The 27,062-nt window shown below is 55.8% G+C and overlaps 1 protein-coding gene across 3 annotated transcripts in view; it reads right to left on the bottom strand.

Moving 5' to 3' along the window:
* SYNPO (synaptopodin) overlaps positions 1–19,401 on the bottom strand; it is a 44,436-nt gene extending 25,035 nt beyond the window's left edge. Inside the window, exons 1-4 of one of the 3 annotated variants that reach the window (XM_019479428.2) lie at positions 19,330–19,401; positions 17,788–17,920; positions 9,977–10,044; positions 3,689–4,475 (exon numbers count right to left, since the gene is read on the bottom strand). In XM_019479428.2, the coding sequence (XP_019334973.2) occupies positions 3,689–4,103 (415 nt within the window). In that variant the 5' untranslated portion in view covers positions 4,104–4,475; positions 9,977–10,044; positions 17,788–17,920; positions 19,330–19,401. Of the gene's footprint in view, positions 1–3,688; positions 4,476–9,976; positions 10,045–17,787; positions 17,921–18,045; positions 18,438–19,329 lie in introns of those variants that run through there. The other 2 variants (XM_019479426.2, XM_059712921.1) reach the window with 2 other exon arrangements.
* Positions 19,402–27,062: the final 7,661 nt, after the last annotated feature.

Below are 27,062 nucleotides of genomic sequence, written 5' to 3'. Positions count from 1 at the left end.
AGCAACTGCCTGTGTCTGTCAAAGCCAGTCCTCCTCTCCCTGCTGCCAGCAAGCGAGTGAGGGCTGCACGCTCGGCTCTGCTCTGCCTGTCTGGATGCTGTTAGCTGAGCAGCTAGCAAAGCAGCCGGCAGCTGGCCAGCCTGCACACAAGGTCCTAGTGCTGCCCTGTTCCTGCTTGCTGCCTTGCTCTGCCTGTCAGCATCATCCAAGCCCTTGGCATGTCCCTCGATGACTCCCACCAGAAAGAGATTCCTTGCTAGGGACTGGACTAAATTATTCCCATGGGCGCATAAGGCCCCAGAGGGCACCCCGGGGCAGGACTGCCACTCCTGTGCCCTGTGTCTGCTGTCTGCAGGGCAGGTAGCAATGCAAGCGGTGCAAGCATCTACTCCGGATACCTGTAAGAAATGCTCGGATGCCTATCTTGCTGGGGTGATCTGACCCCAGCTGCCTTCCTGGTTCTTGGGCAGGGGGCTGGACCCGATGATCCTGCAAGGTCCCTTCCAGCCCTAATGTCTATGAGATCTATGAACTCTAGATACGTGAGGCACTGACTGCAGCTGGAGCTGGGTGCCGCTCCTCAGAGAGCCACTGCGTGAGCACCCCCTTGCTTCCATTCATGTTGTTAATGGAGATTCATTGATTAATTCATGAATGGATTCATTTAATCCCCCAGCGGGATCCTCCCTGCAAGGCCTGGCCTGGGAGGACTACCCCCTTGCCGCCCCCCGCTCAACCTTGCTGATCCTTCTTTACAACCCAGTCATGAGGTCATAATCCTGCACAGTGACATCACAGTCCGTCAGCCTGGCAGTGATGGTGTCATCGTGCACGCAGCTTCCTGGGGCAGGTCGGGATGAGACAACGAGGTGGGAATCCTGCTCTAGATGCAGGTACAAGTAAATGGGTCTCGGCATTTTCCAGAGGTAACCTGTCGCTCTGAATTTCAGCAGGATTGGAGCAGCTGGGTCCTTTGGGATCTTGAGTATCCCCAGCTCTAGTTGAGACTGTTGGAAAGTTTAGGGACCCCTTGGGGAGCAAAAGTCCTCTTTAAGGGCCCAATCCTGCCCCCGTGTAAACTCACTACCAACCCCCCTGACTGACTCCAGCGGTTCAGTTCAGGCCCTGGCTAAGGAATTACCCGCTCCGGGGAGACACGTGGGGTCTGCTCAGCTGGATGGCGACGGGCTATGATGTGATGGTCGTGAGAACGGGAACAGTGACACACACTCTGGACCTCATCCCATAGGTGTGGTGGGAAATCAGCGCTGCCGGCAGGGCGGCAGGCAGACTGCAAGCACCACAGCCCCGTGCCCTCGGGCCCCAGGAGAAGCAACCCACGTTGCCAGGTGTGGGGTTAGGTGGGGGACAGCGTGACATGACCGGGTGTCTTCTGGGGACTGAGACCAAGGCAGGCATTGCACAAAGGTGGGTTTGGACTCGTGGGTGTCACCGGGAACCTGTTTCTCCAGGGGAAGCAGGAGCAGGAGCAGGTAAAACACCTGCTGGCAGCTCATGGGACTCTTTAAAAAGCACTTGGCTATAGGGACAACCCTGCCATCAGCCCTCATACTTCCTGTCCTCTTTTTCCCCACCGGTTTTGATACCAGTGGGCTCAGCCCCGCAGATTTCAGGGGCTCTCTGATGTTCATTCCCACCTGAAGCCAGAGGGTCTGATCCTGTTCCCGGGACCAGATGTGACCTCATCCCCGGTGGCTATGGAAATAGTGATGGTATCGCAGGCGGCAGATTCCAGTGATCTCACTCGGAGGAGAAGGAAGCAGGACAGACAAACTCTTTCCACCCCACCTTCCAGGCTGGCAGCAGTGCTGCCGGCTCATGGCATGTGCTGGGAAAGTGCTGAGGCTGGATACAGTCGGCTCTGACCTTTATCACAGCCGAGCCGCCGTCCTGAATGGAGAACAATGACGGACGGGGAGATTACGTGGGTCTGGCCGGCCGGGTGTGCAGCGCTGTCAAATCCAGGTTCTCCGCTGCCAGATGAGCGGTGAACAAAGCCCCTGTACAAAAAGCACGGCCAAGTTTTTCCAGGGCAGCTAGTGACTGGAGCTGCCTTCACCTTGGCGGTGCTCCATTTGAAAGCCTTCAAAGGGACCTGGTTTTTAGAAGCAGGGCTCTCACCCCTTTTTGGTAATCTCAGGCACCTTGAAAGCATTTCCAGTTGGACTTCCCAATTGCAATGCCCCCAAAAGAGCTAGGAAATGTAAGATGAGGGATGCTTCCTAGCCAGGGAGCAAAAGACCCAGCTGGTTCTGCGATACTGGGAATTCCCAATGAGAACTGAGCTGGAAGGGAATAAAGAGTGATGGAAAAGGCATTAAAAATGGGTCCAATGTCTGTAGGAGGGCCTTTCTAAAGTGGTTACAGCACATCTACGAGCCTGATGACAGCAAGAGTGGGGCTTTGCTAACATGACCGATAAAAGTTGCTGTATTTTTAGTGGGGGGGGATTGAAATGCAGTTGGAGCTGGAAAGGAAAAACCATCCTGGCTACATGTGCATGGTCCTCCAACAAATGCATGGGGTAGGAAACAAGGGGGCTGAAATCAAGCACCTATAAGGCATTTATACACATGTTCCAGGAGTCATATGGGGGACGCTTTAATTAGTTCAACTTCAAGAGCTGCACTAATTAAAAGCACCCAGAGCATCACGGGTATCAGCGTCCCCACACTGAAAAATGGCAGTGGGGCACTTTGAACTAAAATGAATTGAATGAGCTTCAGTTTAAAGCACCCCACTGCCATTTTTCAGTGCAGGGATACTGATACACCTGACACTGGAGGCTGCTGGAGCGTGGTAATCACCATTACGATTAATCAAGTCTACTCTGATGTGCTGCAATTACAATGCATCGGAGCAGGCTCCCTGCATGGGTATAGGAGCCTCTCATTTCTAACCTAGGGATTTGAAGTACCAGGGCAGGAGATGACCCCGCAGCAGCTATTAGGGCACCTGTTTAAAAATGGCTCAGGTTGGACCAGCATGGGACAGCTAATTGGGGGCCTGGGCGAGGCAGCTGGCACAGTCCACATCAGGAAAAAAAGCCACCCAACTTGTGCAAGTCCCCACAGTCAGTTGGTGACGGGGGGTGAGTGGCCAGGGAGGACTTCCCTGGGTGGGGAAGACCGCCTGGCTATTGCTAGCGCCCTGCCTGTCCTGTGGCTCAGGAGTTCGGTACCCGGACAGGGGAACCTTGCACCGTCGTCACATGCACGCACGGGGACAGAAAGTGGCTCCGCCGGGCCAGAAGAGAGCCTGCTGACCCTCCAGAACGGAGGCCCTCCTGCTCCATGCGAGGCCTGGGACCGTCCGTCCGAGAAACACGCAGCAGCTGTTCCCGTCAATCACCCCCTGCCCAGCGCTTGGAAAGAGCTGGGATTTCCATCTGCTCGGGCGGTTCAGCAATGACCTCACTCCAAGCCTCTGCTCCCAGTGGGATGTCACTGGGCTTCCCAGGGGAGAGGATGATGCAGGGGTTTTTCCTCCCCCCTTAACCTGAGTGGGTCGGACTGATGGCCCCAGGAAAGGCTGCAGAGAAGCTCCCGGTACTCGCCAGGATCAATGTTAGGCACCCAAGGCTAACACACAGCAGGAGGGATCGCCTCCCACTTGTTCTCCCAACAGAGCCCGGGGTGCGGGGAGGAAGGACAGAGGCTTTGCTTACTTGCTTTCCTTGGCTGGCCAACGGGAGAAAGGAGGACGCGTTGAATCTTCACCACCTTCCACTCTTGGCTTGGCTCAGAGGGCAGCAGGTCCGCCACAGCCCCCGTGGCTTCCCCCAGGCTCGAGGACCTGCCAGAGGATGCCAAGCTGCTGCTGTTCAACCTGGGCACCGGCAGGTCTCCATTCATTCTCCCGGGCTCCTTTTCCTCCTGGTCCTGCGGGCGAAAAGGCCCGATGCTTCCCGATGGCTGGGGATTCGGCTTCTCTTTCTCCGGCTGCAGGACCCGACAACCACAGCCCTCTCCTGCATCCACTTTGGGAGTCTCAAAGCCATAGGAGCGCTGGCTGGGCTTCCTGGGCCCAACGCAGCTGGGCTGGGGCTGCAGAGAAGGCTGCAGTAACCTTGCCTTCAGCATCTTGTGTGCTCACCTGTGTCTCGTGGGTTTAGCGTTGCACAGGTTTTCTTCTAGGGTCTTAAAAACCAGCGTGACTGTCCATGCTTTCCCATATGGGACAGCTCTAACCGGCTGCCCCAGTGTAGGAGGTGAAAGAAGTGCAGGGGCTGGATGCTTTCCTCAGCCTGGCTTGTGTGCTCTCAGCCAGATGTGATCGCTGAGTGAGCAGGTGTGCTTCCGCCGTTCAAGGAGGAACCGCAGGTGTTCAGGTGTGAGAGGCTCCGTCTTTTTTAGCTGGCAAAGACAAACAGAGGATGCTCCGGGGAGGGATGCCTCAGGGGCTCTGCCTTTTCCAGGAGGTATTTCGGGGCAGAGGAGGCTGCGTCAAAGCACCTGGGTGAAGAAAACGGAAAGCACAACACGCGTGAGTGTATGTATGCCCATAGGGCAGCTCTGATTCCCTAACAGGAGTCATGACATGCGCCCGCTAAGGAAAATGCTCTAGAAATGAAAATCAGACCGACTGGAGTGACTCCCCTCCCATTACAAGACCATGAGAAGGGAGCTGGGAAAGCCAAGCTCTGCCAAGCCCCAGGAGGAATTGCCCCGTGCTGTCCCATCCGCTGTCCCATCCCTCGGCTCTTCTAGGGAGCGATCTGGGCCAAGCAAGCGATGGATGTGGGAAGTCGCGGTGATGTGATGTGATGTGATGTGATGTGATGTGATGTGATGTGATGCACAACTGAGTGCCAGGAGAACCGGCAGTGGAGGAGCGAGACTTATGACTGCTTAACTTCTGCATGCCTGACCTCCCCTCGGCCATGCCAGGAACGGGTTAATCCCCCTCCTTTGCCGGGGCTTGCATTAGTGCTGTTATTCACCACCCGCATCCCTTGCGGTTGTTGGAGGAGATGACAAAGCCCTGAATGGGACTGTCTATGGATGACTCAAGGCCAGCAGTGATTTCCACACATCCTGTGATGGCAGCAAGGCGGCTGCTCCTGAGCTGGGAGTAGCTCCCTGGATGGGAGTTAAACAGAGTGGCAAAGGGTTGGGGGCTCTGTGGAGGGCAACCCGTGGACAGTGGCCCACTCCTGGATGGCGCCAGGCCCTTGTGCATGCTGGACCACATGACGTGTATGCAGGCAGGACCCCACGTATGATATGCTGCCATTATAAATTGACTGAAGCCTTATGTACATCGCACTGGACCCAGCCTAGCACGAGACATGGGAGGCTCTGCTCACCCAGCACTCACCCAGCACCAGGGCAGGCCGAGATGAGCTGCAATTTCTCTCTAGCTGAGGGTTTTATCCTGCCAGATCCTCACTGCAGGATCTGGGTCCCTTCCAAGAATAATCAAAGCAATCGTGAGTCCTCGTTGCACTTCATGGACTCTCCAGCACTAATCTCTGCTCAGGGCAGGATTTGGCTGGGTTTATGGAGGGGCTTTGGGTTGACGGGAGGGGAGCCTTCATCTCACTGCGGTGGAAAGGCATTTTGGAAGATGCTGTACAGTCACCAACACAATCCCTCCTCCTTTGATGGGTGGTTATTCGTGGGAGGCACTGAGGTCCCCTCTGACCGTCACCAGTGCAGAGCTTCCCCTGACTCCCTTTGTTAGGGCTCAGTAAGAGGGACCATGCTTAAACACAGATCGGCTCTCAAGGTTTCGGGATAAATGGAGACCGGGTTGGAGTCACTTCCCTCTCCTTTTAGTGACCGTGAATGCTGATGGATAATGTAGATACATAATCGGATAGGAGGGGAGAGTGGCTTATCAGATCCGGGGAACAGGATACAGGTTATTGTGCATGTAATTGCCCAGAACAAATAGGGGGAAATCCCTTTGGAGCCAGTCCCCTTGGATCTATTTAACAAAGTCCTGCTCTTACATCACAGCCCTCCAGTACCCAAAGGCCCTTCCCTACTACACGGGCGGTCTAAAGACTCGGTCTACTTCTGATTGCAGCGGTACCGTGAATGCCAACCAGAGCCCTGGGCTCCATCCTGTGATGCGCTCAGCCTGCCCACGGCAGAAAGAGCTTGCAATGTAAGCCGGGGAAAGAGAGGAGTTTTCAGTTCGACGCCCGGAGCAAAGAAATAAAAATTGGGGGGAAACTCAGTTTGGGTCAAACCGACAAAATATCTCATGGTTTTGGGGCAAAGTAAAACCCAAACAGAAGAACCCACGAAAAACAAAACCCGCAGGAAAATCAGAGCATTTTGTTCACAGAGTGTCTTAATGAAAGGCTTTGGGGGTTCCCCAATGAAACATTTCAGTTAGAAAATGCTAAAACTAAATCTCTGGGCAGTTCGCGATCTTCCTGCCCCTCCCCCAGTTGATTTCAGTGGAAGCTCTCTGACCCCAATTAGCAAATATTTTTGGTCCTCCCAAAATTTCTCGCTTGGCACGTCAAAGAAAAACCCTTCCCCAAGCTCTACATGCCACTTCCAAGCCCTTAGACACAGGAAGCCACCTGGGTCTTAACCTGGATGCATGGCTCCAGACCCCGCTGAAGCTGAAGCTGAAGCTGAAGCTGTGCTACCATTTGCATTAGCTGCCCAATGTGCTGTAAGCCCAGCGGCTTGCCTGGTGTTATTTTACCATTGACAGAAAATCCACTTTTGGGACTATTCCATGAGAGCAAATGTTTTCCAGCCCACCCAACCTGCATTTGCTTTGCATCCTTAGAAGGAAGGTTTCCGTGATGGGATAGTCACCGTGGCATCGCTCCAGCATGAGAAGCATGAATAATAGATGCCCTCGCCTTCCGCGCCTTTGTTTTTGACAAGCTTCCGTGAGAGCCCGTATCAGTTTGAAAAATCTTCCTTCAAAGCGCTACCCACTTCTGGGCAGTGACCTCAGCCTTTCTCGTGCTCTCAAATTGCAACGGCGCCCTCGGACCAAGACCACAGAAATCCCTGGGCCTGCCGCCTTTCATTGCTAAAGCTCATTTTGCAAGGCTTGACAAGGGAGACAGACACTTTGGATGTGCAAAACTGCCTGAAGTCAAACCCAGAACGGTTTCACCCACAAAAATTCATAACAGACCAGTCTGCAGTTAGGCACCTTGGCAGAAAACTCCCGCTATGGCTTAGGGCCTGAGTCTAGGATAAGTCGCAAGTTTATCAGGGAGTGGCTTTAGCGGAGGTAAAGATGAGAGAAGGCGACCTCCATGTGTGAGCAATGGCAGTAAAACCTCCCTGGGTGAGGTTTTACTGCCATTGCTCACAATGAGAAGGGGGACTTGGCTGGGGGAGCTTGCTTCATCCCAGCTCCAGCTGCACAGTTTTTAGCTGTAGCTGCTATAAATGAATAATCTTAGTGCTTACAGGTTATGCCCAACTACAGTGGAGCATGCTAAGATATCCTACATAGAGAGATGGCTCTTCATCACCTGCCAGGAGCCTGGGCAACGTGTCACGCAGCCTCCAGACCAATCAGCCCCAGCAGGTGCAGCTTCAAGGGAGAGGGTACAAGCAGAGGAGGGCTCCTGCTCTGGCAAGTCAAGCAGAGGCAATGTCACTTGGCTCCATCAAGGACAAGCTGCTGATCTGAGCTGCCCCTACAATTAGAAACTCATGGCACTGACCTGCATCATCTGACTGGCACATCTCAGCAGCGGCTGCAGAGACCAACTGGCTGCCGCGTCCCTTGGGATGGGCACCGCACAGCAGCTGAACCCAGCCATGTGTGGCTGGGGGAGTGGACGCAAACTTCTCTGCCCAAAGCCCCATCTGGGGCGGAGCCAGGAGGGGATTTCAGCCAAGCCCTGGAGCTGATTGCATTTGCTGCTCTGTGTCAGGTAGCCAGGTTGTAGCCGTATTGGTCTAGAGGAAAAGGCAATCATTAGGACTCATAGTAGAGATGATATCCTTTATGAGACAAACAAGATTTTTGCAAAAAAAAAAAGTCTTTGTTTGCAGTTAAAGACATTTTTTTGCAAAAATCTTATAAAAGAGATCATCTCTACTACGAGTCCGGATTGCCTTTGGCTGCTCTATGGCACCCACGAGGAGCCTGAGATAAGGAGCCATTGTCTGGTTTTGGCCTGAACCGATAACAGGCCTCTGATTTTTAAGCGCTAAGTCATTCATTCAATGGTTCAAGACTCATTTTGGGGCTGGGCTCCCGGGGAAAGGCGTTTTCCTACCTGGCTGGTAACTGTTTCTGTCAGTGCAGGCTGGCAGTCCCATCCAGAGCCTATCTCCTTGTGTCTGCCCTCCCCTGTCACCCGCCATCCAAGCAGGGCTTGCCTCTGCAAACCTGGTGGAGGCATCAGCCCTTGCAAGGAGGGTCTGGATGAGTCAGACCAGGCGTATTAGATCACCGGTGCCTCGGGGCAGGGATTCCCCTTTTAAAATGGGCTGGGCCCTTCACCGCTTCCCAGGATCTGAATGAGACCCTGCTGCCATCTCAGAGATCCCTAATGCTACTCCAGCACACGCAGGGTCCCCAGGTGCCAGGGAAGCCCCCTGGGCTCTGCAGCCGTGCCCCCACCCCGGGGCAGGGTAGAAATAGGCGCATAACTAGTTGAATAAGCCCTAAAGACATGGGCTGCCGAACAAATTCACACCCCACTTGCCTGGCCCAGATATTCATCCTCTCCTGCCCCATCTCTCTGTGGCCGTCACCATGGTCGGCCCATCAGGGCTCGGGGTTATTGTGTCCGCCCAGCCCCGCCGGCCTGACCCCAGCGCTAGCTCCCAAGAGGAGTAAGGGCCGTGCAGTTTGCTAAAGCCCTGGATTCGAATTCAAGAGATTTGCATTTCCAAGCCTGGGGGACCTAAATCCACGGCCTGGATTTCCAAGGGCGCTGAGCTTCTGCAGCTTCCGCTGACTTCAACGGGGCAGTGCCCCTGTCCCTTGCCATTTGGCATTGGAAATAAGGACCGAATCCTGTGAGGGGCTCTGCGCCCCGCGCCCCTCGTCAGCACGTTCGCCATCAGGAATGGCCCTCCGCTTTCCTAAGCAAACGGCACGTTTTGAAAGCGTGCCAAAGTGTGTGTGTGGTGGGGGGGAAATCGCCACTAGCTGCTGAAAGCAGGCGGAGAAGTGACCCCCTGCTCTCTTCCTACTCACTTGCATGGGATCCAGAGCAAAAACTCCTCCTCCCGCTCCCCCACACCAAAAGGAAGACTAAAGTTAACTTTCCACCTCCTACACAAATATTTTTGGCAGGCGTCGCCGGCTTGCACGCTGCCAATCCCGGGGAGAGGGGCCTGGTGAGAGCTGCCTTCATGACATCCCCATCTGCCGGAGGCGGGGCGCAGCCCGCCGGCGCAAAGCTGCCCACCCAAACGCGTCCCCCGCCGGCGCTGACATCTCCTCGGGGTGGATGGGAGGCAGGCTCGCGGGGGCTCAAACCCTCCGATCCCCCCCAGGAGTCAAGCAGATCTCAGGGGACCTGAGGGACCCACCCAGATCACCGGGGCTGGGTCTCCATAATGCCCCCTACATCCCACATGTCCACGGTGCCATGCTGCCCTGCCTTCCTCTGCTGAGCACCGACCCCTCAGCCCCGGGCACCCGGCACAGGTAGATGATCCCTGCAGCAGAGACTGGCTTTGACAGGGGGAACCAAAAGGCCTGGAGGAGAGCAGTTCTCCTATTTTAGCCCCAAACTGCCCAGGACTTGCACTGCTTGCAAATGAAAGAGCCGCGAAACCCAGACCCGGCTTACCACCTCTTCCCCAAGGGTTTCACAGCCCGTCAGGCCTTCACACACCCTATGATGGGATCAATGTCTTGTTTTATAAATGGGTAAAGAGTTGGAAGGAAGGATGCATGGATTTGTGACCAGGCACAACACGCCGCCGTGGTCCCCGGCCATGCCTTGTGCTCTGCACCTCGTTCTCAGCACCTGCCCAATGCAGACGGCAGCACTTACCCGACACCCTCTGAAGGGCTGCGGAGACGGACTCGGTCACGCCGGTGTCTGATCGTGGCTGGACGTTGCTGCAAAAGATCACGGTGCTATTGAGTGACATGGCCAAGGAGCGCAGACTCCCCAACTCCAGCAGCAGGCACACGATCACCCCCCTTCCCTTTCTAAAACAGACCGGGCAAGCATGCATCTACCCGCTTTCTGAGTCCTGAATCCCTGTCCCTGCTTCCTGCGTAAACCTGGGTGAGTCGATAGGGAGTCTCCCCCTCCCTCCGAAACCCCAAACCCAGGATTTCCCGAGCTCTGGTCATCCTCAGCCTGGAACTGGTGAGCCAACAGCGGGGTGGGGAAGGCTCCCCCCATCTCCCCTCGGGCAAGGTTGCCCGTGCCAAGTTGAAACCCAGATGCAGGTGCCTGAGAGACAGCTCCAAAAAAACAAACTCAGATCAAGAAATGAGGCCACGTTCCCATTTCTCCTCCCAGCCTCAACTTCCCACCACCTTGCCCCCTCCTCAAGGCTCCTCCCAGTTCCCAGGCACAAACAGGTCAAATCTCCCAGAAACTAAGCAGGTTTGGGCTGCTCGCTCCAGCTCAGTCTGTGACCTTGGCCAAGTGGTTGGACTTGCTTTGGCCGCAGACCTCGTCAGGCAGCTAGAAAACGAGCAGGAGTCTGCCGGGCGGTCAGAGGCAGCACCTGAGCTGGAAAGCTGAGTAGGTTGAAGGCAAGGCCGTAACCTCGCCGGGCGCATGAAGCCGCCGAGCAGGGTTCGGGGCCAGCCTGGACGGGGCTGGCATTCCTGGACGAGCGCAGCCTGGGCCTCGTGCTGCAGCTGATACCCGAGATGCCATTCCAGGGAGCTGTAACCCGGCGCGTCTGGAGCGGGGCCGGAGCTGACCGCGCAGCCCTGCGCCCGGGCACTCTCCCATCTGTCGCACTCCCACGTCAGTCGCCCACCCAGCTCTGTGTACCCGTGCAAATACAGCCCGCCGGCTAGCTTGCTCACCCCCCCTGCCCCTGCCCCTATCCTTGGTGCTCTCCTCGTGCCCCCAGTGCCGCGTCTCTCACAGCGGGAGCAGGTCCCTGTCCAGGAACGGGAACAAAACCAGGGCTAGGCTACAAGGGCCACAGACAGATCCTTCCCTTGTGAGAGACCTGAGACAGGGTGCAAAGGATAGGGAGGGCGTCTCGGACAAGCCCCTCTCAGTATGGGATTCGATGCCTCTCCATCGCCCCATCCTATGTGGGAGAGAAGGCAACTGCAGAAAAAGCCCCCTGAGCCCCCCAAAATTGGCTCGTACGGGTCTCCTGGGAAGCTTCAGCCACCACAGGATCCAAGTGGAGGTCTCTGGGGCATCCCCTTGCAGCAGGAGATGGTGGGGGTCTCTAGAAAGCCCCTCTCGGTGTGGGACAGCATAGCACGGGGACACATTTATAGGCCCAGGGCACGGCAGCCTGCAGACTTTGCTCCGCTTTCTTCAGCACTGCCCTGCCTCGCTCCAGCCCGGGCGTTAGGGCAGAGTTGGCTGGGGAAAGAGGCCTGCGGCTCAGATGTCAGCGTTTCTGATGTGCTTTGGAAAACAGCAAGGCTTTCCCTTTCCCAGCACTGATTTACTACCTTGAAGGAAACCAGGCTGGAAAAAACAACATTCCACGGCTCCCGTCCTCAGCACGGCGCTCGCAGCCTCCCCGGGGCGGAGAGGGGGGTTAGCGGCTCTCGGCTGGGACCTCGGGAGACAATCTCCCTGCCCCGTGAGGGAGGCAGCAGGGCAGCAAAAAGGGGGCTGAGCAAAGCAAGGATGAAGCCTGGACCTTGGGCACTCCCGGCCTGCATTTGGGGCAGTTCAGCTGCAGATTTGTGCGGTCGTGTGAGCTCCGGGAGCCCTGCAGAAAGGGGACGAGGAGGGAGGAGGGCCATGTCCCCCTCTCCCTTCCACTTGTTGCTTCACTCCAGGATGCCCGTGCTGGTGGCCGGACCCCCTCCCCGCACACAGCTGCAGCTGCCCCTGCAGTGAAGGCAACTAGGAGTAAAAAGGAAGGAGGATTCAGCTGGTAGAGAGCTGGGCATAGGCTCACAGAGCTCGCTCAAGTGTCAGGGCAGCAAAAGACCAGTGGCCTGGACTTCGGTACGGGCTGTGCCAGCTGGGAGGGGGGCACGGTACGGACTCAGGAGGCAGCCCATGCTGACATGCATGCTACTGCCTCTGAGGGGTGGATTCAGATTAAAAGCCTGAGCCCCCAACAACCTGGGCCCACCCTGGCTCGTGCACTGCCCTGCAACCACTGGATCTGTCCTCGGCTGGTGCAGTGGCCGGAGTGGGACGTACTGCCCCCAGGTCCAGGGCAGGAGCCACGGCCACCAGCTGGAGCCAGTGCCAGGGGTGCGGAGCTGCTGCCCTCCAGGCACGTGCAGCATGGACCAAGCTCCAGGGCTGGCCCCATGGCTCACTTCAGCTCCAGAAAATGATGCCCAGTAGCCACAGATCACTGCACTGTGCATGCCCAGCCTGGTCACCAGTTTCATCCACGCCAAGACAGGGGCCCCTAGTCCCGGGGCCCAGCTGGCCCGTGCATTAATCCCCCTATGCCGCCAGGCCTACCCAGGCTGCAGTCATGGCTTACAAGGAAGCAATGGGATGATGCCTACTGTCACACAGCAAGGTAGTGGCACCCGGGTCCAGGGACAGCCGTGGATGAATTGTGCAGGTTTACAATTCAAAAAGCAGCTAAGACTCAACCCAAGGTACCCGGTTCTTCCTCACTCCGGACCTAGATCCAGTCATATACTGGGATCCACAGCAGGACGTGGATCCCAACACCCCGGGAAGCTGGGATTCAGCCCTGAGCATGACCTGGGCGACTCAGCCTCAACAGATGGGGAAAATCCTAGGCCTGGTGAATCCAGTGGGAGTTTTATAAAGCTGCAGCTGGGCAAAATTCCCAGCCAAGGCAACACCTCCACTCACCTGCCCCGAGCCTGGTGATTAACAAGTGCAACCCCCCATATTTTAGTCACCTGTAAAAAATAATACTAATACTAATGACTCAGCCCAGGTGCGGAGAAGGATGCGAGGCTCCGTTAGCAAACACCGGGTACAGCAGCCCCGCGCTCGCTCGTGCACCCAGCCTTTGCCGCAAAGATTTCACAGCAGATGCTGGAAGGAGGCCTGACATTACCGAGACGCGGAGACATTTGCAAACTCTCGCGCTGAACAGTTGCTGGTGCCTGATCACAAGCAATTAGAACTGAACCGCACTTGTCAAATTAACGAGCAAGGCACATTTTGTGATGAGTTAATCCTGCCTCTCCTTTTTTTTTTTTAAATTGTTTGTTCCCAAAATTTGCTATCTGGCAGCACTGAGCAGTTTCCCGTGGGTTTCCCAGTCAGCAGTGCGAGCTGGCAAGGCTCCGCTCTGTCATTAGAGGTACGGCAATAATCCCACTGCAACTGGAAAGCAAGCTCGTCTTGCGGCCGTGGTATAACCACGGGGCTCTGTTTCACAGTTGTGACACCATGGACATAAACAGGACCTTTAAACGAAGCAAGAAACCAAGACAACTCCATGAGCCTCCTTCAAATAGCATGATTGCAGTATGCAAATTAAATGCATTCACCAAAACGATGATTGGCAGGCATAGTGGATATCTCCAACCTGCCACCCAGGCACGCTCCAGACGCTCTCAAAATCCAATGGAATAGAGGCGTCGAAAGCATCTCCCAGGTTCGTTGTTATTATTTCTGATTTGCATTACAGCAGTGTTGAATGACCCCAGCTGAGACTGGAGGCTCAGTGTGCCGGGTGCTGTACATACCATACATACGGTAAGAGCCCCTGCCTGCCCCCAGGAGCTCACAAGCCAGGTAGACAAGACAAAAACCATGGGAGAAAAAAACAACCCCTGTTCTCTACGCTGTCTAGGCAGGGAGAGCAAGAGAGTCACCCAAGGCCATGCATCAGAAGTCTGTAGCAAAGCCAAGGGGCTCCCTGGAGGTCAGTGGAGTCCCAGGGCAGTGCGCCAACCACCACACCGACTCTCTGCCCCCATCATGGGAGCCCGGCCTGCTAGGAAGACACCATTGCCACCTGTCTGTGCTAGCAGCCCCCTGGCAGGACCTCCCCAGTCCTACCTTCAGCTTCCCTCCTCTGCGGAGGAAGGCAATACCCCCCGCCCCAGTTTGTACCAATCTGAGCATGGGGCAAAATTCCTTCCTGACCCCAAATCTATCAGACCAGGGCAGGAACCACCGGCTTTGCGCCCCAGCAGCAGCATTGGCACAGCCCAGTCCCCAGCCTGGGCTGCAGCCAGCACCCCTGGACCGCGTAGCAGAAAGAGGGGAGCAAGCAGCAAGGCCCAGACATCCCCACAGTGATATCGGCATTGCTATCACCAACTCCTCCCCAAGCACTGGCTGCGATGGGCAGTCCACACCTTGCCCCGGCATCTATCCCACCAAAGAGGTTTTTCCTGAGATCCCCTCCCAGCCATCTCCCTGCCCTTGCCCCTGCCCTCTCTCCACCACAACCACAGTGTGGTCCAGAAGAGCTTTTAACCAAAGCACCGGGCTTTGCTCATCTCTGCCAGGTACTTTGATCCTTCGCAGCTGCCGGGAAGCGTGCGGGGCCACGTTCCAGGGGAAGCCGAAACAACAGCCCGCGGAGCAGGTGTCTCTAAAGCTCCTCCATATGCTCCCCTAGCAACTGCAGAGCGCATAAACAGATGTGAGACCCCCGACGAGAAGCGAAGCGCTCCGACGCTCCCACCTCCGGCTCCTGCCAGAGCCGCCCCTGAAGGCCAGGTGCCTCCAAGGCTGGCAAAAGACAGCCCTGGGGATCCTAGTTCCCGGGCAGCATGCCCACCCCAGCCGTGCAGGGCCGGAGGCAGCGAGACGGGGAGATGTGGCCTCCCCTCAGCCCCCTCCGTGGTCAGACAGGTAAATCTCGTGGCCTAACATGAGCCAAATCCCCTTGAGATCAGTCCTCGGAGAAGCACGGGGACCCCTGCAGCCCCTCTGGGCACCCCTGGGTGTTTGGCTGCCAAACAATGAGGGGAAATGGAGGAAAGAGCGCAGTATCTGGCCCCACCTGGGTGCAGAGGGATGCAATGGGCACAAGACACAAGGCTTAGCGCCTCGGAGAAAAGGTGACAAGCTCTCCTGAGTCTGCAGCCAGCCCAGGCGTGTCCCACGCTGCAGGGAGACATCTTCTGAGGCAGAGGAGCCAGGGAACGAGTGGGGCAGGACCGTCTCCTGCGCCGCGGATCGGCTCGGAAAGCAAGGGGAGGGGTTGCCTTGGGAGTGGGTCTGCTCCAGGTGGAGTACAAATACGCCGGGTTTGGAGACAGAGTGGTGTGGGGCTGCGGCGGTGGCGATGACGGAGAGGAAATATTTTCACCCTCCGAAGGGAAGCGGCAGAAATGCCAGAGCATGTGTTTTTCTCTTACAGCTTGGTGAGAAATCTGCAGCAGCCAGTTCATCTGTCTGTCTGCCTGCCTGCCTGCCTGCCTGGGCAGGCGGGGATCTGACAGCGCTTTAGACAAGGGTGTGTGTGTGTGTGTGTATGTGTGTGCGTGTGAGAGAGACCAGTAAATATGTCTCACATGTAAGTGTGACAGTAAATATGAGAGAGAAAGAGAGAGCGAGAGAGAGCGAGCAATGTGCATGTGTCTCTGTGTGTGAGACCAATGTGTGTGTGCGCCCATGCAAGACAAACTGATGCATGTGGGTGTGTACAAGAGACGTGTGTGTATGTGCGTGCATGTGAGAGAGAGACAGAGAGAGAGACCAATGTGCACGTCTCTGCATGTGAGAGCAGTGTGTGCATACGTGTGAGCGCACAAGACAGACTCATGTGCATGTAGGTGAAAGGGACCAATGATTGCATTTGTTTGCCCTTGCAAGAGAGATCAATGCATGTGTGTGTACAACAGGCCGGGGTGTGTGTGTGTGTGTGTGTGTGTGCACACATGTATATGTGAGACCATTGGGGGGGGTGTGCATGCATGGGAGAGACCAATATGTATGGGTGTGTGCACACATAAGATAGACCGATGCATGTGTGTGTGTGTGTACATGAGACTGGTGTGTGCGTGCATGTGTGTGCGTGACCAAGGTGCGTGTGTTCATTCACCAGCCTGGTTTCAGTTCCCGGCCCGCGCTGTTGAAATAAGCACACCGAGGGCACATTCAAGCCAGTTCAAACAGCCCCTGGCCCAGCGCTTCTCTCCTGCCTCCTCTGTTTTCTTTATTCTCCTCCTTTCCGGTCCTCGCTTAACTCCTTCAGCGCAGACGACGTGGCTCTGAGAGCCACCGATGCCCTGCGAGCCCTGGGGCACTGCCAGGAACCGCTGTGTCCTGGCCTCGGAGGGGGCCGGAGGACCCAGCCAGCCTCCAGTGGGTCCCAAAAGTGCCCACATGGGCACCTAGGGAAGTCCGTCGGCTCCGGGTGCCAGGCTGGGGGGCTCCCTTGACCTCTGCACTGTGCCTGCCAGCTCCCAGACCGACTCCTGCATTCCCGCACCCCCTTGGGAACAGGTTTGGCCCCTCTCCCTGGCTGGGCTGGGGTTTGCAGCTCCGTGGCTTCTTGAGGCTGGCGAACACCGTGTAAGGAAGGCTCCTGCATTCGGGAGTGCGGGCTGTGTCACTTAATGGTCTCTGCCGTCTCTATGGCATGAAATGGAAACGGCCCTGGAGCAATGCCTGGCGATGGGATAGGAGGACGGGGCCTATCGTATCCTAAAAACATCCCTCCTGCCTAGTGTTAGCGCTCCCTCTCATCACCTCTTCTCTCTCCTCCTTCCTCGTCTACCCTCCCTCCATCCAGCTCCATGTGTGACCTCCAGCAAGCAGCCTGGACCTGCCTAGAGCCTGGGGCTGGGAGCGGTGAAACCCCTTCCCGTCCTTCAGATGGACCTCAGCAGCTTGGCACACCCAGACCTGGGGGGTGGGAGGGAGGGAGAGAAGGGGAGGGTGCCAGAAGAGCCCCCACGAGTCCACGTGTAGTATTTCCATCACCTGGCAAGAGGCTCCAGGGCAGGTGGGGCAGGAAAGATCCTTCTCCAAGGCCAAGGACCAAGAAATGGGTCCACGGGGCTCTGCACCCTTTCCCGGACCACTGCTCAGCACCCAGGTGGTTTGACATCCCATGGGAGGAGGAAGGCGATAAGAGGCGAGCCCCCCCCAATCTAACCCAACCCAACCCAATGCAACCCAACGCAACGCAACGCAATGAAACCCAACCCAACCCAACGCAGCCCAACCCAACCCAACCCCCCTAGCTCTCTATCTGCTGCGGTGTGAATAACGGGAGCCAGACCCTCCCTTGCCTGGAGGACCATTGATTGGTTTCTCCTGAGCCACGTGATGTTGCTCTGCTCTATCCCACTGGTCCCAGGTCATGAAAGGAAGATTGTTCAGCGCGGGAAGGAGCCCCGCGTCCTGCCCTGCCGTAGGTATCGGCTCCCTGGAGCCTCACGCCCTGTGGCCCTGATGCTCTGGACCCAGCCAGCATCCCCCCTGGCCCGTAGAGATGGTCCTGATCTAAGGAAGGTCTTTTACACACACCCGTCCCATTGTGCAAGGGGAGGGGGGCACTGAGCGGGAATGCCCTGCCACTGGATAGCTCGGAGCGGTGTCAGACAGGGGGCTAAGCAGTCTCATGGGCACCCCCGTTGGGGTGATAGAAACCCCCGGCTCTCCTTCATGCATTCATTCTTCCCTCCCCAGAAAAGCCACCAACGTGCGCCCCGCATGTGCTCGCATCTCCTCCCAACGCCAGCCCCAATGTGGTGCCAGCCCTTTCTGCCATGCCTCCTCACCTGCTACATGCCCGCAAGGTCCGCACACCGGAGCGGGCACTGCCATGCTTCAGCCTGCTCCTTCCCCATCCGCGCCAGCCCGCCCGGCAGAGAGCAAACGGGTCACCTCTTTCTCCCTCGCGCTCGCAGCAGCCTGAGGAGGAACGGAGGAGGGCAGGGTGAACAGGGGAGAGGGGCGGGAGGAGGGAGTGTGGAAATGAAACTTTAATAGCACAGAGCCCCTTTTGTTTCCCGGCATATGGGATATTTCATACATACTGAAGGCATTAGCCACCTATATTCCTCAAGTGCTTGCGCTGGAAGAGAAATGCAACCCGTCTCGAGCTCCGCTTTTCATCAGGGGTCTGGATCCCGGCAAAATCCAAACAGAGTGGGAGGGGGAGGGAAAAAAAAACCCAAAACGGGGCACTTCAGAGACTTGCAAGACATCTGAGTTGCAGCTTTCAAAGCGTGGTGAGCCCCTTATCCCCGTGCAGTTACAGACGTGCTCGGCTCGGCGCTGCTGGAGGCTGCGGGCAACTCCGGTAGCAGGGATCGCAGCCCCCTGCGACCGAAGGATCCCAAAAAGCAAAAGTCAAGGGAGAGGCAGACGTCTCTGGTGGGGCAGGGTGGGAGAAGGAGACGTGGGGTCTGGCAGGGAAAGGGTGGGAGGCTGGTGGGCTCTGTGGGCCGGTGCCAAAGGAAATGGAGATGCCCGTTACACCCAGGGTGCGTCAGAGACTCCTGCTCCATCGGTCTGGGAAGGCATCCAGGGAGGAGCCAGCAGGGCCAAATATCTGCTACAGATCAGCGGAGAGTATAGATAGGAGCTGTGGGTCACGGGGCAAAGCCCTTCCTGGCATCTCCCGCCTGCCAGGAGGAGCTCACCCAGCAGAAGGGCTCAGAGGTGAGCAAAGCTGGGCTGAAGGGCACCTGACCCCCATCCCAGCCCTGCTCCCCCGCCAGCCGTCTGCAATCAGAGCTCCCCAGGGCCAGGCGGTGTTGTGGGGAGGCTCGCTTTCTTGGGTTTCCATTTGCAGGAGCTGCTTTGCTCCCCAAATCTGCACCCTGGGAGCTGGAGGAGCAGCCCGGAGAATAGGGCACAGATGAGTAGGCATCCCCAGGGCATCCCCAGGGAAGGGCTGACTGCCAGCCAGGGCAGGCTCTGCTCCATCCACAGGGCACATTTTGTTCTGCTCCTTCCCTTCCCGGGACCTCTCTGAGATGCCTGGAGACAGAGGTCTGGATTCAGCGGCCGTAGCAGGCGCACCAGCCTGCTCTGCGGGGCTCTGTGTGCAGGACGGAGGTCAGGAGCGGTGACCGAGACTCCCCTGAGTCACTCGGTCAGGCCTCTCCCAGCTAGATGGGGGAAAGAAAGGGTGGTTCTGCGAGGGAGGCACTGACCTGGGCCTCAGGAGATATCTGCTCTGCCACAGACTCCCCCCATCACCTTGGGCAACTCCCTTAGCCCCTGCGTGCCTCAGATCCCAGCTGAGGTAGAGCTGTCTCCCACCCGGCACCGCTTGCGATGACGATCGCTTTAGGGCAAGGACCACCTCTTACCTTCATCCAGGCTCTATCTGGGGTCCCGAAGGGCTACCACAGCACAAACCAGCAATGTCAGCTACAATCACGTGTCTGCCTGTCAGGGAGCAGCGTCAGTCCTTCCTTCTGCCATGTCCACACCCAGGACTGCTTGCACTGCCAGGTTTCCAGGATGATAAATCACTGTGGCACCCCCCTGGAGGGTAACAACACCCGGCAGGAGCAGGTAAGAGGCCAAAGCTGATTGCACCGGGAGATGGCTTTAGCGGTCTACGTGCTCATCACCCGGCGGAGGGCAAGGGCAGCGCTGGAGCATAGCCCGGGGCATCAGGAAACCCCATGTGCTGCATGGGTCCAATGCAGCGAGGGCTCGGTCCAACCTGCGGGTGAATCCTTCACCTTTAGCAGAGGGATGCCCTCAGCCCAGAGGCTCCAGCATCCAATGGAGAACCCATCATCTTGGCTAGGAGGTACAAACAGCTTCTGGGAGGAGACAGCAGTGCTAAATGCTAAGGAAACTGAAGCTGACCCAGTGGGTGCTGGGATGTGGGAAGATGAGGAGGGCTGCCTGCTTCACACCCGCCAGCCCCATCTCCCGGTGCCTCCGGCCTGTGGCTAGACCCCCCTTGCCGGGTCTCGACTCCTCACCCCCACCCCAGAGCTGGCAGGAGGTTCGCCAACCCTGGGCCAGAGCAGGGCCCTTCTGCCGTGGCCCTCACACCCCGGGGCAGGCGCGAAGCGGAGGGAAAGGGCTCCGCTTAACTTTGCCGGACGGGGGTGAAAGAGCGTCTTGTCCCGTCTCCACAACGCAAGCTAATTGCAAGCCCTAATAAATCAGCCGTCTGCCCAGGGCCCCCAGCACGCGTGCTGAGCGGGATGCCTGCTAAATTGGTACTTTGTCCAGTGTTTATCCAGTCACACTCTAATTTGAAATAAAAAGCGCAGCCAGTAAAAGGCCTTTATGGCTCTTCAGAGCTCGTAAACCTGCAGCGCTTTAGCAAGGGCTGGGGGGAGCGTCTGATTGGGAGCAGCCAGGAAAATTTATTGCAGATTTTGGTAAGTTAAACATTACGGCCCAGAGAGCCCCCAGGCCGGCTTCTCCGAGCAGACCCCCGGCGGCAGAAATTAAACAAGGGAGGCTTTATTGGAGGGGGGGAAGGGACTTTCTCCTTCCCCCTCCTCCTGCACAGCACACGGCTTGGCTCTCTGCAGAAGAGGAGTGCTTATACAGAGCTGCCCAAGGTCCCTGGCATGGGTCCCTGGGAAGGAAAAGCAGGCCATATAGGAGGGGCCACCTCGCTTCTCATCTTGTGGCACAGCATCTTCTCAGGTGTCCTGCCCCAAGGACACAAATGGTGCAACAAATGACTCTGAGCTGCGTCTTGGTGGTTTCTTCTTGCTCCTCCACCCCGCTATTCAGGTTATATTGCCCAGAGGGCCCTATGGCCTGGTTTCATAGGATGTCCTGGTGGCTCAAGGACTGCTTGACTCCATCGCTCGAAGCCACTCACCGCTCGCTCCAAGGTTGGGGGGGTCGGGGAGGGTTAGCATCGCTCCTCCTTCCTGCCATGCCAGCAGCCAGGACTCCCGGTCGCACCGTGTTTCTGGTCGGGTCGGTAGGAGCGTGAGGTTTGGTTCCAGACAGGACCCGCTTCACGTCCCTGTTTCACGCTCCTCGTGTAGCAAGACGAGCCTTCGGGCCAACCGTTGTTCAAGGCTGGAGATGGCGGGGCCTACGAGCCAGCCTCACCCCATGTGAAGCCCATGCCAGGGTCAAAAGCAGGGACTGATGTGGATGAGCATAGAGGGGAGGGGAGCACAAGACGCAGGGCTGCGAGGGGATGAGCTGGGTCTCACTGCTCCCAAAGGAGGTTTTCTAAGCCATGCCGGGCTGCGCTTGCTAGGGGCCGTCCCGTGGTCTGCACCCCGAGGAAAACAGCTGCATAAGCACCCTGGCATCTGGCTCTGGACCCAGGGTCAGCCTCGCACCCCAGGGCTTTGCTGTCACCCAGCAAGCCTTTCTCCTCTGCAGCCTTCTCCCCTGTCTAGCTGCTTCTCAGCCCTCGGGCTGACGTGGCGGCGATGCCTCTGCCACAAAAGGAGACACGTAGGACGCCCTTTGGGCAGCAGCCCCGGCGGTGCCCCGGGCCTGAGCTCCGAGGCCTCCCAGATTGCAGCCGGGCTACAGACACCAAGTCCCTCCCTGCACAGCTATTTCACCCTTTTCTTTGCAAAGCCTTTCTACGGTGCAAAATGAATCCCGGTAGCTGAGCTGGCTGAGCGTTATCCTCGGACACTTTATCGAACAAAACAGTTGGGTGTTGACCAAATGAAACCGTTCACCGGAACCATTTGCTTTCTCCGCAGACAAGCCCACCTCCTTCTCTCCAAGACGTGAACACTGGGGCAGTGTCAGGCGAATTTTTCCCAGTGTTTAGCTAAAAAGATTCCAGGTTTTGGCAGTTTTCAGTCACAAGTTCTTCGATTTGAGGCATTTGCTCTTCTGAGACAAGGGCAGAATTTTCTGGGGGTGGAAAAAAGATTTCCAAAGAGGTCCATTCATGGAGAGCACCAGAATGGGAGTGCTTAGAAAGCCAGGCAAGGAGAAGTACATTGCAAGAGGACATGGAGAGAGAGGAGCTATGATACTATGATACTAAGCATATAACATCTCATAAGGCACATGACTTGTGAGCAGAGGCTGGGGGAACTGGGCTGATTGAGTCTGCAGAAGAGAAGACCGAGGGGGATTGAATAGCAGCCTTCACCTCCCTGCAGGGGGGTTCAAAGAGGATGGAGCAGGGCTGGTCTCAGTGGGGGCAGATGACAGGACAAGGAGCAATGGGCTTAGGTTGCAGCAAGGGAGGTTTAGGATGGATATTAGGAAAAACATTATTAGGAGGGTAGTAAAGCGTGGGAACAGGTTACCCAGAGAGGTGGGGGACTCTCCATCCTTGGAGGTTTAAGACCCAGCTAGACAAAGCCTTGGCTGGGACGATGTAGTTGGGGCTGGTCCTGCTTGGAGCAGGTGGGTGGACTATGGCACTTTTCGTGGTAGCAGAGCAGCCCAGCATCAAGGTGAGTATCCGATGAGAGGCAAGAGCCAGAGGCAGAGTCAACATGCAGGGGGTAGACAACATCCAGCAGACCTCTGTCGCTTCTCTTCAGGCCCTTTAAACAGGTGAGCTGCTTCCATCTTATTTAGCAGCGCGGACCAAAGTGATGCAAGGACAGGACAGCTCACCTGGGAGATCAAGTCATCCTGCTGCAGGTGAGGGAATACCTCCGGAGCCGCGAGCCCGCACACTCAGGGCAAGGGCAAGGCCATCACATGGAGCTGTTGCAAGGAAGGTTTGGGCATGAGACTAGGACATGACTCCGCAGGAAGGTCTCAGGATTAATGAGTACCCCGTAGTCCAGCCGAGCCGGAGCACTGTTCTTGTAAGATGCTCTTGGCCTGTTATGGCATGACGTTGCTGCTTTTGTTCCTCAATGAATGCATTGCTCTGTCTCAGTTTCTCGGGCTCAGTCCAAGGTTTCCTGGTGCCGATGGCAAGGTCTAGGGGCTCCGAGGACATCCCAAGCTATAGGCTTCCTCTGTCTCGCTCCTTTTGCAGAACCCACCTTTCCTCTCCCTTTTCTCCACTGTAACATCATCCTAACTACTGCATGTGGTGCATCTAAATACTCCCTGGCAGAAGCACCACTAGAAACATGCAGTTTTCTTTCCCTGGCATGGGGGAGATTTTTTTTCCCAGAGACCTGGACTCCGATTCCAGCGTGGCTCTCACGTGACGTTGAGCTGGGTGGTCTCCCATCTTCGCCGCTCTTCGTGTATGTCTCAAAACTACCCCATAATTCAGGTTGATTGGCAGTTGTTGATTAAGACGGGCCTGGGACTTAAACAGCAAGATTTCCTGCACGTTGGGATTGAGGTGCATTGGCAGAGCTGCGTGTGGGGTCCCAGGCCTGGAACGGCAGGGGGTTCTGGAGGCTGGAGGACCCCTCGCGCAGCCGCGGCATGCTGAGATTCATCGTTAGAGCCAGCTTCCTCCTTCAGGGTTGTTGGTTGTCCTCTGAAGAAGGGTGCTTGTACCCAAAAGTTTGCAAAGAACAATTTTTCCAACTCTTTCATTGGTCTAATAAAAGATATCACATCTAGCCAAAGAACCTTGTCTGCCTCCCTCTTTCAGGGCTTTTGCTGACACAGGCTGTACTATTATCACTCGCTGGGAGCTGGCTTGGGCCCTAAGCCCTTATTGTCCATTTGAGCAATCGTGGCAATTTGAATCCTTTTGTTTTCTCTTGCGCTGGGGGTGGGATTGTGAAGGAGCAGAGCGCAAATAATGGCAGGGCCTGGGCAAGAACAGGAGAGAAGAGCATCCCGGCAGAACGATGTGAGCAAGGAAGGACTGTCCAATACAGCGTGGGACACTGCTTGTTGCTCGCAAAGCCATGAGCGAGCCTCACAGAAGTATTTTTTTAGAGAGTTATAGCCACTTAATATTTACACAAGAGAGTAGCAGCATTTTCCTGGCTCAGGGCCTGCCTGTCATATGTGATGTCCCCATTCCTCTCTACTCTAGAGTAGGGCAACGTAGGGTACTCTACGCTACTTCATGCTACTCTATGCTACTCTACTATACACTACTTTATGTTACTCTACGCTACTTCATGCTACTCTGCGCTACTTCATGCTACTCTACTCTATGCTACTTTATGCTGCTCTACGCTACTTTATGCTGCTCTATGCTACTTTATGCTACTCTACGCTACTCCTTGCCTTTAGAGAAGCCCAACGAGGGTGCTGATCAAGGATAGGGGAGCCCGTTATACAACAAAAATAAATAAATAACTTGGCTTGTTTAGTCTGTCACAAGGAAGGCCAAGAGGGGATATGACCGCTGTCTATAAACACATCCTGAGGTTAAGCACCGGGGAGGGAGAAGTGCTGCTTAAGCTCCAGGATATTGTCAGCACAAAAGCAAACGGGTATAAACTGGCCGTGAATAAATCAAGGCTGGTCTTCAGAGGAGAGAGGTCCTGGAGTGGCCATCAATAGGAGCACGGGGGGCTGCAGAGTTGGCCTTTGTGTGGCACTACTGCCATGTGTGCCCCCTGCTCGGCCATCTGGCAGCTATCACCCGGAAGATGTTCTGGGTGTGATGGGCTGCTTTGAACTGTCACAGCATGTCGTCCTGGCCCCATTTGTCCAGGAGGTCAGCGCAGCCAGCTGGATCCAAGGTGCCAGCTCTGAGCAGGCAGGGTCCTGCCACAGGCCTCCCTAGCAGGAATTACGGTGTTCCCTATTGGAAAACTGAAAAATCCCTGATAAAATAATCCCAACATCACTCTGTAAAATCCCCCCAAATCCATGTTCCTCCACAATTAAAACAAAAGACCACTATAAAGAGAGAGAAAGTGAGACAGAGGCAGCGATCAGTTGGGCGTGCTTTATTGATATATGTACAGTGTTAAAGCAGTTTGGAAGACTACCGGTGTCTCTATCATAGTACTAAAGTGAACTCGCCGCTTGTTTGGATCGGTACCGTCCCTAGTGGAGGCCTGGCCTGAAGACCCAAGAGGGGTCCTCTGGTCATAGCGATGGCTGACCGGGGAAGCTGTGGCCAGTGCAGGGGCTTTGTGGGTCTCCGATCAGCAATATAAGGAGGTGGTTTTCTGAAAGAAGACAAGAAGGAGTGACAGCGGGATCCCCCTTGGAGAAAACAGATGCACATAGCCTCTCCCGGGGCCATTGGGGAGTGGGCTGGTGCACCAGCGGAGCTCAGATCAAATCCAGCCCGTTATGCACCAAGGTTTACGTGTTCAAGCTCTTCAGGCCAGGCGACGGCTTACATGTTCAAGCTCTTTAGGCCTCAGACATGACGTGAAGCAACACGGGCACAAGGAGAGCCTGAATAACATTAGCTCGTGATGCCCGACGGACAAGGCGCAGCTGTGGAGACGCTGGCAGCCGTCCTCTGGCTTCTGCAGCAGGGGAAACTGAGCATCACCAGGGCTCACCAAGTATTGAAAGAAATCCAAACCTGTTTCTGCGCACACCGCTGCGAGCAGCTGCTAGAGCAGGGGGCCAAGGTCAGGAGTTGTCTGGAGATACGCATCCTTCCCTCCAGATGCCATTTAAACCCTCACAAAGAAAGGACTGATCAATGATTTCCTCGACAACTTTATGGGGCAACGGGGGTTTAGCCAAAATGAAAGTGTGCACCCAAAGTGCCTGCTTTACTGGAAAACGTTTGATTTTTCATCAGACAGTCAAAACCCTGAATATTTTGCCTTTTTCCACTAAAAAGTTGAAGCCTGAAGCAAATATCAAACCGTTTCCCACCAGCTCTATTATTCTGAATATTATACAGATCCTTCAGCCATGAAGATGCTGAAACCCAAGGGAAAGCAACGTCTTCCTAAATATTCCTAACTAGGTCCCAGGTCTAGGCAGCTGCCTCGCTTAAAAGCCAGTCGTCCCATTGCAGAAGGCAAGGGACTTCATCCATTTATACCTGCCAGCTTCATCCTCTTGGGAAGTAGTGGTGGGAAGAGCATCCTATTGCTTCGTATCTATTGTGCGCAGAATTATGAACCCCAATTTTGCGCACGGACTTTGTCCCAGATCCTCAGGCCCGGGTCTGTGCGAGTGACTTATCTGGTGAACTCTCTTAACCTCTCCTCCACCGCAGCCTTACAGATCCTGCGACTTTACTGGAAGTCCCGATTTGCAGCAGGAAGAGTCTGGACAGCCAAGTATGTTGTGGGAGTCATGAGAATTTGGAGAGAATGAGAGGAAATGGGTGGGGCGGGGGAGCTCGCGGACGGAGGGGAGAAGGAATTTTTCTCTGCCAGTGTTTTGGCTGCTTTGGTGTGAGCATGTATAAATTTGCTCCTTATCTCTCAGACCATTTAATGTTTGCACAAAAAGAAAATAGTCTGCTGAAAAAAAAAAAAGAAGGATCTTGATAAAATATCCCTTTGGCAGAGTGAAGAATGTTAAACGGCTCTAATCAGCCAGGCCTTCCCCGGCGTACGAGGACTCGCATACTTCTGGGGTGAGCCACTTCTGGCTGACAGACATCTAAAACAGCAGCTTTTTATGATGGGAATGTGCCACCCAGACAGGTCTGGCTCGAAGATGGAGGGAGCTTTCTCCGTCCTCTCTCATTTCCCCCTCGGGGTTTGAAATGAATGAACTTTGAATATATTTCCCTGAACCCTGGCAGTCTTCAAGTCCATGGTTCCCATTCTGCATGGTTCACAAAGGGAGACAGCCTCACAGCAAAAGCATCAGATCCAAATTTTGAGGCTGGGCTCCTTCCTGTTCTCTGCTTTTCGATCTTCTAGCCGTGTGCTCCTCAGCCTTTTCTGTACCGTGAGCCCATCTCAGGAGGAAGAAGTTGCAGGAATGCCTCCCCTTTCATCTAGCCCTGAGATAAAGAAGGTTGGCCAGGTCCCCACAAAATCTACATGTTAGACCTATCCAATGCTGAGACCTTCCAAAAATGATGAACACCACTGGCTCTCCTGTCCTCAAAGGCATGATGATCACCACTGGCTCTCCTGTCCTCAAAGGCATGATGATCACCACCGGCTCTCCTGTCCCCAAAGGCATGATGAACAACACCGGCTCTCCTGTCCCCAAAGGCATGATGATCACCACCGGCTCTCCTGTCCCCAAAGGCATGATGAACAACACCGGCTCTCCTGTCCCCAAAGGCATGATGATCACCACCGGCTCT

The sequence above is a fragment of the Alligator mississippiensis genome, chromosome 9, assembly GCF_030867095.1.
Source record: "Alligator mississippiensis isolate rAllMis1 chromosome 9, rAllMis1, whole genome shotgun sequence".
NCBI classification, from domain to species: Eukaryota; Metazoa; Chordata; order Crocodylia; family Alligatoridae; genus Alligator; species Alligator mississippiensis.
This window is presented reverse-complemented; position numbering and strand designations above follow the sequence as displayed.